Here is a 17,076-nt window from a genome sequence, read left to right on the forward strand (position 1 = left end):
ATCAAGTCAGTTTTAATCTCCAGACTGACTCCATTACTGAACTGTTGCTTTGAATATTGATTGATGGGAAAATGGACTGTGGCAGAGCAGCAACTGGAGAAAACCTCTAACTTGCCTCATGTTTGACTTTCAGTAATAGAAAAAATTCAGGCTGCTCACCATTTATTTTTCATTTCAGGAGTGTCAATGCTCAGAAATAAAAACACTAAATTTGATCAGCAGACTGACACAGTTTTAATTTATCAAAAATTGAAATCAAAACTTCACAATATCACCAAGTAAAAAAAAAACTGCATGCAAGCCCAGGGTTCTACATACAACATTCACAAGCTCAAGTTCCCCAGGATTCATTTAACAAACACTGAAACAACAAGTGAACCAAAGAACCAAATAAACAGTCTGGGATCTGGAGAAGCATCACTCCCATTCCTCATCATTAGCTGCAACCTGGGCGGCAGCCTGGCTTGGCCCGCTGTTCTCCTGGAAGGAGCCCGTCTGCAAACACACAACACAGTAAAAGTGTTAGAAGAGCAAAAAAAATCAGACATGGCTCAGAGTCAGAGTGGAAGTAGAGTACCTTTCTAGAATCCGTGGAGCCGAATGTTTTTCTGGGGTTGAAGCCGGCGCCATGGCTGCTGAATGCAGACTCCTCTAACCAAGCCGGCACTTCCTGCTGCGCCTGTCAGTAGAGAAAAACAAAGGCCGTTATCACAAGCTGAGAGCCAATCAGAGCTCAGAGTCTCACCTTAGACAGAACTGTGACCAGGGAGCGGGCCAACCCCCCATCAACCTCTGGGTCAAAGAATGACACAGCTCTCCCAACGTTCCCACAGCGCCCAGTCCTCCCAATACGATGGACGTATTCGTCGATGTCCTTTGGGAGGTCAAAGTTCACCACATGTTGAACATCTGGAATGTCCAGACCACGGGCAGCTACAGAGGTGGCCACCAGAACAGGACACTTCCCAGAGCGGAAATCTGTCAGAGCCAGCTCCCGTTCCCTCTGCTCTCGGTCACTGCCAGACACACACCGTTAATGTGGGCAACAGCACCACAACATCAACAGGAGGAGATGGAGGAGTGAGGTACCCATGGATGCTGGTGGTTGGAACTTTCTCCTGGCACAGGAACACAGCGATGAAGTCTGCTTGTCTCTTGGTCTCCACAAACACCATGGTACGCTCCGTTCCTGCACACAGAGGTCAAAGGTCATTAACCCTCAGCCTCTCACTAGTGTAGCAGCATGTCATTATCTGCTCCACCTGTTGAAACAGTGATTGTGTTTAATCCTTCATTATGTGCTCCATCCAGGGGCACAGAAATTAAATAGCAACTTCAATCATTCTGTTTTTTAAATATCTCCAGTCAAAAATATTCATGGATTAATTGTATTTTTTTTTAAACAAATAACAATATGAACTTCAGTCTTCACTATAAAATCCACAACATGAAGACTTTTTAATTTCAAGGTGAAAAGAGGATAAATTCTGATCAATTTTTACATTTTATTCAAGTCAATAAACAGTTGGTTTAAACATTGGATTCAGGTGTTGGACCTGGGGAAGAGCAAAAGATACTGCAAAAAGCATTTTAAAGATTTGGAGAGAGAGAAAAAAGATTTTGTGATATTTTTTCCCAATTTATGTAAATGGACAACCTGGCCAAGTTTTGTCTCATTTTCCTAAACAGTTAAAGTCCTGCACAGATATAAAGTAAACAGAGTTCCCAGCCACCAGTGTACCTGTGGTTTTGAGGATATCAAGCAGCTGCTCTCTCTTGGAGAACTTAGTGACTTGTACAAACTTCTGTTCCACATCGCTGCAGGCTCCACCCACAATGCCCACAGCCAGGAACAGATAATCTGACTTTAGGAAGTCAGCAGCCATCCTGTTTAAGGAGCAGAACCATGAATGAGGCGGGGTCATGAAGGTGAAGATGGAAGCCTGTATGTTCAGCAGACCAACCTCTGGATGTCTTCGGGGTAGGTGGCGCTAAACATCAGAGTCTGACGATTCTCCTTGGACGGCATCCCAGGGGAGCCAACCAGGCGCCGCATGTCTGGCTCAAACCCCATGTCCAACATCCGGTCGGCCTCGTCCAGCACCAGGTACCGCACCTTACTCAGTCCCACCTGGAACACACCCAGGGGGTTCCTCTCTGCCTTACCCAAAGGAGTAGAAGTGTTCCTGTCCTCACCTTTCCTCTCCCAATCATGTCCAGCAGACGTCCAGGAGTTCCACACACTACGTTACAGCCTTTCAGGATTTCCCTAATCTGGTATCCAGTGCTGACTCCTCCATAGACCACAACGGGACGGACACACGTCCTGGAACACCAGGAGGAAGAGTTCAGCTCCTGCCTCGTCCTCCAGCCAGCCGAGCTGGCTGGTTTCTAACTGTCACACCTACCCATGAGCAAACTTCCTGGCCTCCAGGTAGATCTGGTTGATGAGTTCTCTGGTTGGAGCGACTATGACCGCTTCGGGTTCTTGTGTCTCACTGAAGCGACTGGCCGCCACGCCATCCGTCATGAGCTGTTGCAGGATGGGCAGCAGGAAAGCAGCCTGGAGGACAGGAAGGAACACTTAGTTTAAGATTTTACACACTGGTTGGATCGTATCCAAAAGTAAAACTTTTTTATCCTCCTACAGAATTCCTATCTTTAAGATCTCACCGTCTTCCCAGAGCCAGTCTGGGCGCAGGCCATGAGGTCTCTGCCTGCAGAGATGATGGGGATGCCATGCTTCTGCACCGGCGTCGGCTTCACGTAGCCAGACTTACTGATGTTTTTCCTCAGGGACTCGCACAGTGCCGCCTCATCAAAGGTCTGAGGGATGGACAGAGTCAGTGTGGCTGCATTCCTCCATCAGACGCACAGCTGAGGGACTCACCATGATGGCCCTGGGGGGGTTAGTGCCGCTGATGTCCACCAAGATGTCGTCATACTTGTCAAAGTTGATTCCACTCTTATAGTGGGAGAAGATGGAGTCTTCGTCTTCAGGGAGCGTTGGAGGAACGTATGTGACTCTTGGTTCTGCGGGTCAGAATAGACACACCAGGTTCTAGGAGGCAGAACATGCTCTGTTTATCTAAGAGCCTTGACAATTACTTACTGTCACTATCAAGATCGTCTTTGACTGGACCTTTATCTTCTCCTGCAGCACACAGAACAGCCATTACAGATTCACACATTTAAGTTCATTCTCTCATCCTGAAGCCTCAAACCTGGATTGAAAGCCTCTTCATCTTTTCCACGGTAACCTGCAACAACAAAACAGTGAGCTCATGCTGACAGAAAACTCCTCTCAAGATGAAGGTCTGAGTGAACAACCTCCACCGAAGCCTCCTCTTCCTCCCTGCTCAGCATCTTCAACACAAAAGCAGTGATTAGTCAACAGCAACATCTGTGTCTGCAGAAAGCTGTGCATCTACTGGTACCTTGTCTGAATCCTCCTCTTCCTCCCCGACCTCCTCTTCCTCGCCCTCTGAACCCTGCCAATCAGAACAACAATCAGCCAATCAGGAGATCTTGGGGCAGCTGAAGGAAAACCTTCAAGTCATTCCTACCATTCTCATGAGCTCCATCACCATCCTCTGCATATCAGAGACCAAAACTTAGAGGCTGATCAAATCCCAGGAAACAAAACCAAAATAAACATTTACAAACATTACCAGAGAAACTGTCTGAGTTCGTCCTGTTGAATCCTCGGCCACGCCCTGATAATAGGACAGGTAGAGTCAACAGAGAAGCTCAAAGTCAGTCTAAAACCTTTCTTGTAGAAAGCTGGATAATAATATACTTAAAATACTTGTAAAGCTGAATCTTTATTTGATTGTACTGGAGTTAGATTGAATATTAATGTAACTGGGTTACTTTGACCTAGTGCTAAACATAAACAGATTTTTTTTTCTTATGTGGACAAATGAAGGTCCAGTCTGGTGCAAGTCTCACCTCGACCTCCTCTCCCACTGAAACCATGTCTTTCCCCGTCTTCGTTAGACTCCCTGCCGTCTCCGTCTGCAGAAACAAACCTGAAGGCTTAGAACACTAGAGTTCAAAAATCACTTCTATGCTGACTGATGCCTGATACTGCAGCAGGTCGTTTAAAAATGCAGCAAAACCTTTCATATGGATACAAGAAGCTTGCTTGGAGCAGATATTTTCAAAGTCTTGGTTGAGAAAAAAAAATCTAAATGGCCACCAGTCATAAAAGAACATTTATTTTTGCACTAAATTTGCCAATATTTATCACAATTGAATGAAACATTCAATTGTGATAAATTCAATTATCACAATTGAATGAAATATTCAATTGTGATAAATGGTGTTAAGTCATACATAATTGGGCCCATATAAATGATATATTCTGGCATTTTTTTTATTTCTTAAGATTGTTGTCATGAAAAACTAATTTTTGCACTAAAGTTGGGAATTAGAGATGAATGTGTTAGAGATGACTATATATAGTCTTGATCTAATGATTCTCTTTTCTGGAGAAAGTAGTTCAAAATTGTCACCATATGACCTCATTAACTCTTAGGCTTGTATCCACACAAGAAAATGTTTTTACCACATGCTGCACTGATTTCACCAGCATTGAAAATTAATGGATCACTATTCCAAATTTTCTGTTGAAAACCATTAACTGAAGTAATGAGGACCTGCGCTGGAGTTCCAAAATCCTCCTCTGCCTCTCCCTTTGCCTCCTCGACCTAGAGGAAAACATCTACTCAGTCTCTGTGACTTTAAACTGAAAGATCAGACAGTGCTTAAGGCACTTCCTTACCTCGTCCAAGTTCACTATGATCACTTTTCCATGAGTCTCTTCCTGCCGCTTAGAAAAACAGTTTAAAGATTAGTTGTTTTTTTTAAACTTAGCTACATTTAGCTAAATATGATGCAATAGAATGTTAATGTTAATGAAAAACCAGCATTTGAAACTATACCATCATTAGAGGAATAGCTGGCTGCTGTAAATGTAGTTGCTTTAGATTCCTGTTCAAAAAAAGAAAAAAAAAGTTAAATCACATGTTGGAGAAAAAAAAAATAAAAATCAAATCGCATGTTGACAGTTGGAAAACACCACAACTTTAAAGTTAAAAATTAGCAACAAATTTATTGGTCAATTATGAGTCAAGTAGCTCACCTCTTCTTCCCACTCGTCCATATTTATGGAAATCTTTTTAAAAAAGAAAAAAAATGTCAACTTAATTTTTTTCCCTCGCCTTGAAAATTTCTTCAGGGTTTTAATGAATCACCGGAAACTTATTAAGATCATGGTTTAAAAATCTTTAACCCTTTTAGGGAGCAGGGCCATCATTTTTCTAAATTACCTACACTAAATGTTGGAAGGCAAACCACAATATGGAAATATGTCTACAGCTAGAACTTTCTCTTGCATCCATCAAAGAAAGGTACAACTACGAAATGCCCACCTCAATAAAAATAAATATTTTTTCATTAGGTTTTTCTAATACCGGTATAATTCATATGAAAGCGCAATTGAAAATGTATAAAATTGAATTCCATACTTTCCCAGACGGCGTTCAAAACCCTGTTTCAATAGCCCGTTATCATTTGAACGCAAACTTCAACGTCAATGCTTCGAAAACCCGGCAAACACCGTGCTAACTGCTACCACGCTAATGTTTTAACGACGGGCTGGTCATGAATAATTGATAAATGAAGCCTACAATGCGGTCTCCCGCTAATTATGTCAGTGTCGTCCTTATGCGAAGTCACGACCGCCATGTTGCTCCAAACATCAAGAAAGCAGCTTGGCGCTGGTGCTCTGCCGCCATATTTGTTACAGGTTGCACATGTTCCCAGACATGAAAACTCGCTGAAGCATGGCCCGTTCAGCATATTAAATTTGACGTAATTTTTCATAAAAATTAACAATATAGAAACGACGTAATTTTTTATACAAATTAACAGGATAGAAACGACTAGCATTTCAAGTTATATCGGCGTGATAATAACACTACACTTTCAACAGAGCTCTTTATAAAATTAGTAAACTTTGACCTAAAAGATTAAATAGACTCAAACCTTATTTTATTTTGTTGTTTTAATGACTAATCTTTTCTCATAGTAAGTGGGGATTATAAAGCAGTCAAAATAATAAACTAGCTAACATTACCTTTAGCTTCTCAGGTAGAAATCTATTCTTGTTACTGTCTCCGTCTGCTCTCCAATCACGTTTGTGACGGAGACCTCACGAGCTAGGGTAGATGACACGGATGGTTGCCAGGTCCGCTTCTTTCCCGCCTTACTGGAGCGTGTTGAGAATACACTAAACAAGCTTTGTTTTCGTAATTATTCCGTTTCACTTGTAATATTAGCCTAGTTCAATTGCTTGAATAAATAAAAACTGTCAAATGCGGAAATTATATTATGAGTTTCTACATCTCAGATAGTATTGAAAAGTATAAATGTGAAAATAATTAAAGTAGCTTTGCAAACATTTGAATGTGAATGTTTCTCTGGACATGCTGGTGGAGTTTTGCGAATGTGATCAAGCGTTTTAATTTAAACACGTTAAGTTCCAGCATCATATAACTGATCAATTAAATTCACAACAAATAAAATATACTGGATTGAAGTATATTTATTATACTGATAAAGGTCAATCCCATAGCGTGGAAATGTGTAAATAACCAATAGTTATTTTCTAACAGTCTGTGAAAATCTGTTTAAAAGCAATACTTGTTTACTCTTAGCAATCCCACAGTAACAAAAAGGATCTTGGTATGTTTAGTCAAGTCAAGTCAGAGTCTGTTTACTGTATATAGCACATTTACAACAGGCTCAGCTGACCAACTTTCTTCACAACATCACAAGCTCATAGCCCTTTATTTTTTCTCTCTAGGGAAAAATGTCTGTGATTTTGCTATTAAGATGACCAAATGATTGCTCTTACTTACATGCCATTAAAAATATCCATATAATTATATGGATATTTCGAAACTCCATTGATTCCATGCTTCGTGTTTGACTTCTGACCTGTTCTGTCAACTGTGGAATCTTATATATCTTATAATAGGTGTGTGCCTTTCCAAATCAATACCAATCAAGTGAATTGACCGCTGATGGACTCCATTTAAGTTGAGTAAAGAGATTCATTTTTTTATAGTTTTGAATTAGGCTGTAACATAAAATGTGGAAAAAGTGAAGCACTGTGAATAGTTCGTGGATGCACAGTTTGTTCTTGCCCATATTGTCTAACAGAACTGGTCAAACTGCATAAGGCTTTTAGGCCTCCATACTCACACACTCCATTACAGCATTTATCACTAATGCTCTTTGGGACTAAGATGGAGACTTTTGATGGATGCTCTTATAGACTGATTTTGTCATCTTTATATCTCTCATTTTGTGATATATGCTGATTATGCTGACATGCTATTTTTCCATGTTTTTCTTCAGAAAAACACCTCTACAGCATTATGTTGTAAAGTTACAGTAAAATTAACAGCTTGTCATAAGAGGGAATAAAGGCGTATTATGTCTCAAAGTCATTTCATTGTTTTGTTCATTAATAAATATTTGTTTCAAATAACATATTTCGTTATCAAGCTAAATATTTAGCTAGAAGCAAAAATATTGAGCTCAAAGCTAAATATGAGCTCTGAGCTCAAATGTCACCTCACCTACTTATTGTTTCTTTTCCTTTTTTCTTGTCCAACATTTCAGCTTAAAACAAAGGATGAGCTGTTTTAAAAGCAATACAGATGTCTACCAATGGATTTATAACAAATGTGACAGTGTAATTTTTTGAAGTACTCAGTAGGAGTTTCTATTTCTCAAGACCCAGCTTTTATTTTGAGATTCCACTTCCTCTTATTAGCTGGCGAATTTGCATGTTAGCTAAATATTTACCTTGGAGAGAAATACTTAGCTTGCTAGCTAAACATTTAGCTAACTAAATATCTAACTTGATAAATAAATATCTGGCTTGTGAAGTAAACTATTTTACTTCAAACTGAATATTTAGCTAGGTAGCAAATATTTAGCTTGGAGCTAAATATTTTGTTACCAAACCAAATATTTATAGTTATATGACTTTGAAAAATGAACCCCCATTTTTTTGTCTTGTGACAGACTTAATAACCCCAGTTATTGCTGCTAAATTTTCACAGTGTAGTTTTACAAATGACACAATGGCCATTAACACCAAACACTTTAATTATATTTTCATCAGACCACATGGTATGTCTCCAAAAATGAAGGTCTCTGTCCTTGTTTGTTTGAAAACTCCATTCTAACTTGGTGGGTTTTTTTGGTGAAATGACTTCTTCTTTGCTGAGTGGCCTTTCACCCCATGTGGGTACAGACAGGTTTTACAGTGGATAATGACACTATTTTCCCATCACAAAAGTAGTGTGCTCCAGGTGTGTCCTTAAAATACATCCTCGGGTGTGTTGCGGATTAAGTCAAAGGTCTCAGTTAACCGATCAGAGGTTTCTCAAGCCATGACATCATTATCTAAATCAGATTCAAAAATACTTAATGGTGCCTCAACGTTTAGACAGGTAGTTGTCATTCTGAATGCTAAATTAATACGTTTGACATATTTTCTCTCATCATTGTGACTGTCTGCAGCTAGAAATTCTTTTTATGTTTTGACTTGTTTTACTTTTGTGTAACTAGGTTATTGTGTGTTGCATTTCTTCTCAGGTCTCTCTTGAAAATTAGACCTATATCTCAATGGGGTTAAAAACCTGGCTTAAAAAAGAAAGGAGAATTTTAGTTTTTCTAATTAAAGTTTGTTCTAATTTATCTTTAGACAATGAGAAAGCGTGTGTCGTTTTATTCACTGTATGTAATTTTCTGGTTTTCAAGTATATTTCATATAACGTAAGATTCGATTCCTCAATAAATTAACTTCTTAATAATATTTTATATGTTAAGAAATTATACTAATTCAACTGTGAGTTTTAGTCCAGTCCCTGGAGTTGTGATCCAGGCCAGCAAGTCTTGAAGCTTGGCGCGCGGAGCATTGTGGGATAGTGGCTAACTAGTGAAGTCAACATGGCTGCGGCTCTCAGGCAAAGGATAGAACCTGCAGGAAGAAGGCCGTAAATGAAGCCCGGTACACACACAGCTCTACCGCCTCTATAGTGGGCTTAAAACCGCCGCGTTCGCCGATTTGTACGCCGCCCGCGGAAGGCCGAGACACTCCAAACAGCAGCAGATAACAAACAATTGAGGATAAAGTCTCGTATGAATTCCGACGAGAAGGAGGACTGTGAGTGTGCGACACCACAGGCCGAGACCAGCCCCGCCAGACGAGCTGCGAGGTGAGGAAGCCGAGAGGAGGGAGCCGGGGCTGCCGGGGAGGAGCGAACCGATCAATAGCTAGCCTGCTAACTAGTTAGCCGTTGCTGCTAGTTGCTATGTGTCTGCAGACCATCTGCAGATGCTGTTCTCCTCCGGCTTTGGTTGTTTAGTGAGGAATATGTATTGTAAATAAAGTTATTAGCTAGAATTCTGCACACAATGCAGCTCGAGCGAGGAAGCCTGATGGGTTCGCTATCTTAGCCTGCTGGGTCAGCGTCAGAAAGAATCTGTCCGTGACATTTGTCTGACTTCTCTGACAATGGCTGCGAGATTTTCTACAACACAGCAGTTACCACTTGTTAATCGTGGCACTACGGTGATATATCAGCAGAAATGTGCTACTGCACACATAATTCAGTAGGCGACAAGACAAAGTCTGCTTCCTCTTTTTCTTAGTAGGTTTACATTATGGTTCTGCATGAGAACAGCTCAGATGAGTCATAAGGTCTTGACTTTAAATCTTTGTTTTCTCCTTTTAATTAGAGAACAAGAGGAGCCTGACATAGAAAACCCAGAAGCAAGCCGAATGTAAGTAAAATATCTGTAATTACACATTTTCATTCATTCCATTTCCATTCCTCCATTCAAAAACACCAATTTCAGGACAAGGTTGCTCACCGAAGACCTAATACACTGATCCTGAGGTGTTATGTCAGGTTTTTGTGATGTTAAAAAGAAGACCAGATACCTTTGGAACATGATGCTCCCACCACCTACATAAAGTTTTATCAAGGTGATGGCACCTTAATAAAATAAGGCGCCTGTGTTTTGAAGCTTGAAAGTTTTGCCCTTTTTCCTCTTGATGTAAAGAAGGTTATTAAGACCAAATACTTCTGTTATAGTTTTATCAGTCATGTCTCCAAAAATCAATCAAACTATCGTTTTGGTTCAGGGTCAGAACTTGATGGTTTGGTATAATCTGTAGAAATGTCACTGATACGCTCTGTCTGGTCTTGTTTTAACAGTTACAGTAGGGTAAATATTTGATACACCACTGATTTTTTAAGTTTTTCCTCTTCCAAAGAATGAAAAAGTTTTCATCAAAGGGACATCCTGAACTGCGAGACAAATAAAAAAAAAAATCCAGACAATCCCATTGGATGATTTTTAATTATTAATTAGTATGTTATTGTCTGAAATTAGTACTTGCTCTCCTTGCAAACAGCAAAAATGTATTCTCTCACAGATCTTTACAAAGGCCTCCTATCCTCTGCTCATTACTGCTTGTATTAAGTACGCCATTGTGAACTGGTTAGTATTAAAGACGACAGTCCACACACTCAATCAGTGACACTGCAACCTAATTTTTAAACATGGTTACAGTTCACTTTGAAGCCGAACTTTAAGCTTTGAAACAAAATACTATGCAACTATACGACCCTCCTGTGTCGTATTAATAGTCACGCTGGGCCAAATTGAAACCTCGTTGAAGTCATTACTTTAAGTTCGCCCATTTGAAAATTGCAAACAACTGATTTTAACAGCACAACAAATACTATTTTTGATAAATGCTCAACAATATCATTCTATCACTGCCACCACAAAAAAGTTTCAGTTTTTTAAATTTAGATTTTTTTTACTTTAAGCCCTTCATGGCTGGGTCTTCCAACCTTCCACTTATTTCATTCAAAAAATCCCAATCAAATATAACAAGATCATATTATTTATACTTTTCTCTCAAGTTTGCTCTGGAGCCTTGAAAATAACCTCTACTATTGTGGTCCTCCTCATTGGTTAGTACTCATTGGTCCGTTTCTGTCTTCTAAACACAGGAAGCGTGCAGCTGCCAAACATCTAATAGAGCGCTATTACCACCAGTTAACAGAGGGCTGTGGGAATGAGTCTTGCTCCAACTCCTGGTGTGCCTCATCAGCGGGATTCAGCCGCATGGACAACAATGCGGCAGCAGTCAAAGCTCTCGAGCTCTACAAGATCAACGCCAAACTATGTGACCCACACCCTTCGAAGAAAGGCACAGCGTCCACGTACCTGGAGAGCAGCGCTCACAGCAACTCGGCCTGCAGCAACAGGAAGCTGAACCATAAAGATGTTCACGCTGTGAGAGACAATTTCAAAGGTGGGTTCATTCAAGACATAAGGAATGTTTGCTAAGATGAAGTTTTTCTTTTTCTTTTCATGAAACATTTGTCTCTGTACGCAGATATAAATTACCTGACAGAGGAGAAGGTGTACGAGATCTTGGACATCTGTGGAGAGAAGGAGGATTACTCTCCTCTGATCCGGGTAATAGGTCGGGTATTCTCCAGCGCCGAAGGCCTGGTGCAGAGCTTCCGGAGATCCAAACCTCACACAAAGGAGGAGCTAAAGTCCCTCCAAGAAAAGGATGAGGACAAGGATGAAGATGAAAAGGAGACGGCTGCGTGCTCTGCCACAGCCATGGAGGAAGACTCCCCCACCTCCTCATCGTCACGGCTCGGCGAATGCTCCTCAGGAGAAAACGACGTCCAGAAGTTGGCCCCTGATGAGGTTTCGGTGGATATCGAAGCCGTGCGGCGGGTCTATGAGCGCCTGCTCTCCAACGAGAAGATAGAGGCCGCTTTCTTGAATGCACTCGTCTACCTCTCACCTAATGTCGAGTGTGACCTGACATACCACAATGTGTATTCAAGAGACCCCAACTATCTGAACCTGTTCGTTATAGTGATGGAGAACAACAACCTGCACAGTCCAGAATACCTAGAAATCGCTCTGCCACAATTCTGCAAAGCCATGAGCAAACTCCCTCTGGCCGCCCAGGCCAAGCTGACTCGCCTGTGGTCCCACTACAGTGCTGAGCAGATCCGCCGGATGATGGAAACCTTCCAGCAGCTCATCACCTTCAAGGTGATCAGCAACGAGTTCAGCAGCCGCAACCTGGTCAATGACGACGATGCGGTCGTGGCAGCCACCAAGTGCTTGAAGATTGTTTACTATGCAAACGTGCTCGGAGGCGACCTGGACACAGAGAACAATGAAGACGAGGACGAGGAGCCCATACCGGAGTCCAGCGAGCTCACCTTGCAGGAGTTGCTGGGCGAGGAACGACGGAACAAAAAAGGCCCTCGAGTGGACCCTCTGGAGACAGAGCTGGGAGTCCGCACCAATGACTGCAGGCGGCCGCTCATTCCCTTTGAGGAGTTTGTGAACGAGCCTTTGAACGAAGTGCTGGAAATGGACAAAGACTACACTTTCTTTAAAGTGGAGACAGAAAACAAGTTCTCCTTCATGACCTGCCCCTTCGTCCTGAATGCTGTCACCAAGAATCTGGGCCTGTACTACGACAACCGCATTCGCATGTACAGCGAGCGGAGGATCACGGTGCTCTACAGCCTGGTGCAGGGCCAGCAGCTCAATCCCTACCTGAGGCTCAAAGTGCGCAGAGATCACATCATTGATGATGCTCTGGTCAGGGTACGTGTGGACAATGCTGATGCTTGCTAGCTCCTGCAACCAATGAGGTGTAGTCATACCAGGTTGTTTTTGTTGTTCTTGCAGCTGGAAATGATAGCAATGGAGAATCCTGCGGACCTAAAGAAGCAATTGTATGTGGAGTTCGAAGGCGAGCAAGGTGTTGATGAAGGAGGAGTGTCCAAAGAGTTCTTCCAGCTGGTAGTGGAGGAGATCTTCAACCCTGATATTGGTAAGAAATTCCAACAAGTGTCAACGTGCCACCCACATGCTACCCTGACGGTCTAAACAGACTTGGACTAATTCCACAAAATTCTTCTCACTCAAATGAGGATGCTTCTGTTCCACGGTCATGTTTTTGTTTTTCCTTCGTTCAGGCATGTTCACGTACGATGAACACACTAGGTTGTTCTGGTTCAACTCGTCGTCGTTTGAAAATGAAGGCCAGTACACGCTGATCGGCATTGTCCTTGGCCTGGCCATCTATAACAACTGCATCCTGGATGTGCACTTTCCCATGGTCGTCTACAGGAAGCTGATGGGCAAGAAAGGAACTTTCAGGGACTTGGCTGATGCTAATCCAGTGAGCTTCACTTCAGGATCGGTTCAAGCAGGAGTTGATGAGTTGAAGGTTTTGCTGACATTCAGTTGTGTTTTGAAAGGTTTTGCACCAGAGTTTGAAGGAGCTGGTGGAGTACGAGGGCAATGTGGAGGAGGACATGATGATCACCTTCCAGATCTCCCAAACGGACCCGTTTGGTAACAGACTCATGTACGATTTGAGGGAAAATGGGGAGAAGATTCCAGTAACGAATGAAAACCGAAAGGTGAGCCAAACTGATGCCACCCTTGTAACACTTTCTGCTACTACCTGCTGATGATGTATGTTTCCACAGGACTTTGTAGCTCTATATTCTGAATATATTTTAAACAAAAGCGTTGAGAAACAGTTCAAAGCGTTCAGGAGAGGCTTCCACATGGTCACCAACGAGTCGCCGCTGAAGTACCTGTTCAGACCAGAGGAGATCGAGCTCCTGATCTGCGGCAGCAGGGTGAGATCCGGAAACATCTGTCAGGAATCAGTTTTCATTGTGTCTGAGAATCTGGGTTTGAGTTCCTGTCTCTTTCAGAACCTGGACTTTCAAGCTCTTGAGGAAACAACAGAGTACGACGGCGGTTATAACAAAGACTCTCGAATTATTAAGTAAGAAAGCAACTTTTTTTCTAGGTCTGCATTATTATTGTGTTAAAGATGTGGACTGTGTTATATGTACTTTCTTCCTTGTGTCCATTCTTCCCTTCCTTTTGTGCTTGCTTCCTTCACTTTTCCTTCTTTTCACCATAACCCAATTTGTTCCCTGTCTTTCCTTTTCTCATTGCTTTTTTCTGAACTTTTCCTTTCCTTCCTTTAATTTTTTTCTTTCCTTCATTCCTTTTTCTTTTTCTGTACCTTCTTTCTTGCTTTTTTATTTGCTTTTTTCATTCCTCTCTTACTCCTTCCTATTCTGATGTAAACCTGAAGGTTTAGTGACTCTAAGCTGGAGACTCTGTAGTTTTTCCACTACGTTTGGTTAAGAGAACTTAAATCATAAACCTGCAGAATGTGATAGGAACCAGCAGGTGAAGAGTTTTTTTCCAGCGGTTGATTTCAAGCTGTGATGACAGCTTCTGTTCTGACTGTGGGATTTGTCTCTTGCAGGGAATTCTGGGAGACGTTGCATTCTTTCAGCGAGGAGCAGAAGCGCCTCTTCCTGCAGTTCACCACTGGTACTGACAGAGCGCCTGTGGGCGGGCTCGGCAAGCTGAAGATGATCATAGCCAAGAACGGTCCGGATACAGACAGGTGAGGTGTCACCATGACAGCCATCCTGCTCCAATAGGCTGCCGATCAGTTACACAAGGTTCCCCTGGTCAGAAGGAGAACTTCCTATCTCGCTGAGTCAGAATGTGAGACTGAGTGAGCCTCACATTCTCAGTCAGCCTGAAGAAAATATTCAGCATAATCACCATTAAAACAAAGTTACGACTTGTAAATTCATTAACTGGCAAATTCAAACAGACAAAAATAAAGTTATAACAAAAATAATGACATAAAAGGCTCAAAGACACATGCTTCCTGAAGAGAAATATTCTTTAATGTCCCACAGTGAGGAGGTTCAGTTTAACCAGCTGTTAGTTAAAGGTAGTAGACTTATTTAAAAATATATAAAGGAACAGAGACTGTAGAGTGAGGGGTAAATTTATGAAAATAGTATAGTACAGTTATTAACATTATTTAACACAGACACTTAAGCTGTTTTGTCAAAATGAAATTTTTAAATGATATATCTTTCTAAACAAGGGCTGAGTTGTTTTGTACTCATTGCATTTTATTATATTTTTGCTCTTTACTAGAAAGAACCCTAAAATGGTGTCAAAATATTTTTCTTAGGATCAGTATTGAGCTTAAAATATTACTGTTGTAACATCACCAGTAGGAGGCGCATTTGCCTCCTAATGGTGGTGTTCTTATTCTTCTTTTATTCTTTAGATCTTAGTTTTTCCTGAACTTCCTGCCGTATTGTTTTTCTGACTGCAGGTTACCAACATCCCACACCTGCTTTAACGTGCTGCTGCTGCCAGAATACACCAACAAGGACAAGCTGAGAGAGAGACTGCTGAAAGCCATCACCTATGCCAAAGGGTTTGGCATGCTCTGAGCCCCCACTACTAACAGACTCCTTCTCAGAAAGCCCATGAAGCCCCGCCCCGTCCCGCCCCTCCTTTATCAGACACAATCCAAACGGTGACAACACAGACCAGGAGGAGAACGAGAGGACAAACGGTTCCAACTGAGCGCTCTAGTAGTTTTGCTGCCGTGCCTGCATCATCTTCCATCAGTCAGTGTAAGCACAGAGGCCTCCTGAACTTTCCACTCCCACATCCACAGTATGTGAATGTGTCGCAGCCTCCTTTTGGGTTTTCCATGTACAGAGAGGATGGTTTTTCTTATTTATTTTTACGTTTCAGTGGGTTATCTCATGGCTGCCTGTTAGCTTCCCTAATCTGGGAAAAGGGGGACAGAGTCCAGTCAATAAAAACAGGATGCTAAGATAACCTGGTCTAACAAATGATTGAAGGCTGCCCACTAAAGAAAGAGCTTCACTGACCATTCCACTCTACTGTTGCTTAAACACAATTCAGATCAAGGTAAGCATTGGGAAATTTACTGTCCTTTGGTCCAAAATGGCACATCATCTAAATTACTGTTCAAGTTTGTTTCTGGGCATTTGTTCTTGCTCTGGGTCGGGGTTTGGTGGGATGGGGTTACACCACAGATTAGAATCAAATCTTATCAGATCAGAGCTGTGTAAAGTGCACTTAGACATTTTCAGAATGTTTTGTTTTTTTCTTTCTTGGCCACAGGTCGCCATGATTGTTTGGAGATTTTCATTTCCTTGTCTTCCTGTGTTGACAATTCCAAATAAACACAGTGTTTATATATATGAGTGCAGTAGAAACTGCAGCACCATATTGTACAACATCTACACATGTAGACTAAAGAGGATGTTCTCCATGTGCCAACCTACCAGGGAAACCAGATATTTACAAATGCAGTGTATAAAACACAACCTGCTTTAGCTATTTGTGACAATGAATAAAACTCAACCTAAACGCCTGTTTGGGTTGGTTAGGTTCATAAAAAAAATTTTTTGTTTGGTTAATAGCGTAGGGAAACATTCTTCAAAGTTTTCTTCTGTTTCCTCGGGATTTGGTATAATTGTCCTTTAAGCTCAAGTCAGGTGAAGGTTTTGTTCCATTAACTTCTCACGGCAGTTAGCTCCTCGCATAACTGGTTTAGTAGAGGTTCATTACACACCTTTTCAGCTCTGATCACAAATTTTCTTATGTCTGAGCTCAGGCTGTTATACACACTACAAAACACAGACTTTAATTTAATCAGTTTTAGCTTCTTCAAAAATGACATTTTGGGGAATTTCATTTTTTTGGACACCCCCAGAAATGAGTCCCTTTATGAGCATCTTTACAAACCGTAATCTGGCTTTTCACTTCGGTTTTTCAGTTGCGGCTTTTTGAGTGCGTTTGAGGCCATCTTGATACAGGACTTGTGTCACTTTTAGCTGTTCTGGTGTTGATTCACACATTTCACACCAGCACCCGTTCATCAGAGGGAAACAAAACCCATCTTCTTCCACAGTGAGACGTTGAGACACTCCCATGCTGTTGTAGTTGCATATAACAGTTTTAGCAGATGTGTGGTACCTTCAGGTATCTCAAACATGAACCAGACTTGTTTAGGTTCACCGCTTTAATTTCCTGGCTGTG

At 41.6% G+C, this 17,076-nt stretch overlaps 2 protein-coding genes across 4 annotated transcripts; one reads left to right on the forward strand and one right to left on the reverse strand.

Moving 5' to 3' along the window:
- Positions 1-210: 210 nt before the first annotated feature.
- Positions 211-6,227, reverse strand: ddx4 (DEAD (Asp-Glu-Ala-Asp) box polypeptide 4). 3 transcript variants are annotated; one of them, XM_055059335.1, is made up of 22 exons: positions 6,143-6,227; positions 5,147-5,179; positions 4,947-4,995; positions 4,787-4,828; positions 4,662-4,712; positions 3,952-4,017; positions 3,672-3,716; positions 3,567-3,593; positions 3,438-3,491; positions 3,331-3,366; positions 3,225-3,260; positions 3,113-3,154; positions 2,891-3,033; positions 2,674-2,826; positions 2,409-2,563; positions 2,197-2,326; positions 1,965-2,131; positions 1,742-1,887; positions 1,090-1,189; positions 746-1,016; positions 578-679; positions 211-495 (listed from the first exon to the last, which is right to left on the reverse strand). In XM_055059335.1, the coding sequence occupies exons 2-22, from the start codon at positions 5,165-5,167 to the stop codon at positions 418-420; spliced, it is 1,914 nt and encodes a 637-aa protein (XP_054915310.1). In that variant the 5' UTR covers positions 5,168-5,179; positions 6,143-6,227; the 3' UTR covers positions 211-417. The 3 variants fall into 3 exon arrangements, with proteins under 3 accessions (XP_054915310.1, XP_054915307.1, XP_054915308.1); XM_055059332.1 differs by having other exon boundaries at positions 4,787-4,834; XM_055059333.1 differs by lacking the exon at positions 6,143-6,227 and adding an exon at positions 5,532-5,641 and having other exon boundaries at positions 4,787-4,834.
- A 2,793-nt stretch (positions 6,228-9,020) lies between these two features.
- LOC129378793 (ubiquitin-protein ligase E3A) lies at positions 9,021-16,235 on the forward strand. The gene is made up of 11 exons (XM_055059336.1): positions 9,021-9,302; positions 9,826-9,870; positions 11,115-11,419; positions 11,504-12,753; positions 12,838-12,982; positions 13,128-13,333; positions 13,413-13,577; positions 13,647-13,802; positions 13,881-13,954; positions 14,450-14,593; positions 15,329-16,235. The coding sequence occupies exons 1-11, from the start codon at positions 9,226-9,228 to the stop codon at positions 15,447-15,449; spliced, it is 2,688 nt and encodes an 895-aa protein (XP_054915311.1). The 5' UTR covers positions 9,021-9,225; the 3' UTR covers positions 15,450-16,235.
- The last annotated feature ends 841 nt before the right edge of the window (positions 16,236-17,076 follow it).

Source organism: Poeciliopsis prolifica, unplaced genomic scaffold (genome assembly GCF_027474105.1).
Source record: "Poeciliopsis prolifica strain line A6 unplaced genomic scaffold, Auburn_PproV2 SCAFFOLD053, whole genome shotgun sequence".
Taxonomy (NCBI): Eukaryota; Metazoa; Chordata; class Actinopteri; order Cyprinodontiformes; family Poeciliidae; genus Poeciliopsis; species Poeciliopsis prolifica.

Bases quoted from the DNA above. Each gene is read 5' to 3' on its own strand.
- ddx4 (XM_055059332.1), bottom strand. From the start codon at position 5,167: ATGGACGAGTGGGAAGAAGAG. The intron at 3,367-3,437 runs GTACCAGTAGAT...TTTGTGTTGAAG, and splicing joins AAGAGGAGGATTCAGACAAG to ATGCTGAGCAGGGAGGAAGA. The intron at 2,327-2,408 runs GTAGGTGTGACA...CTGGTGTTCCAG, and splicing joins GCCAGGAAGTTTGCTCATGG to GACGTGTGTCCGTCCCGTTG.
- LOC129378793 (XM_055059336.1), top strand. From the start codon at position 9,226: ATGAATTCCGACGAGAAGGAGGACTGTGAGTGTGCGACACCACAGGCC. The intron at 9,871-11,114 runs GTAAGTAAAATA...TTCTAAACACAG, and splicing joins AACCCAGAAGCAAGCCGAAT to GAAGCGTGCAGCTGCCAAAC. The intron at 13,578-13,646 runs GTGAGCCAAACT...ATGTTTCCACAG, and splicing joins TAACGAATGAAAACCGAAAG to GACTTTGTAGCTCTATATTC.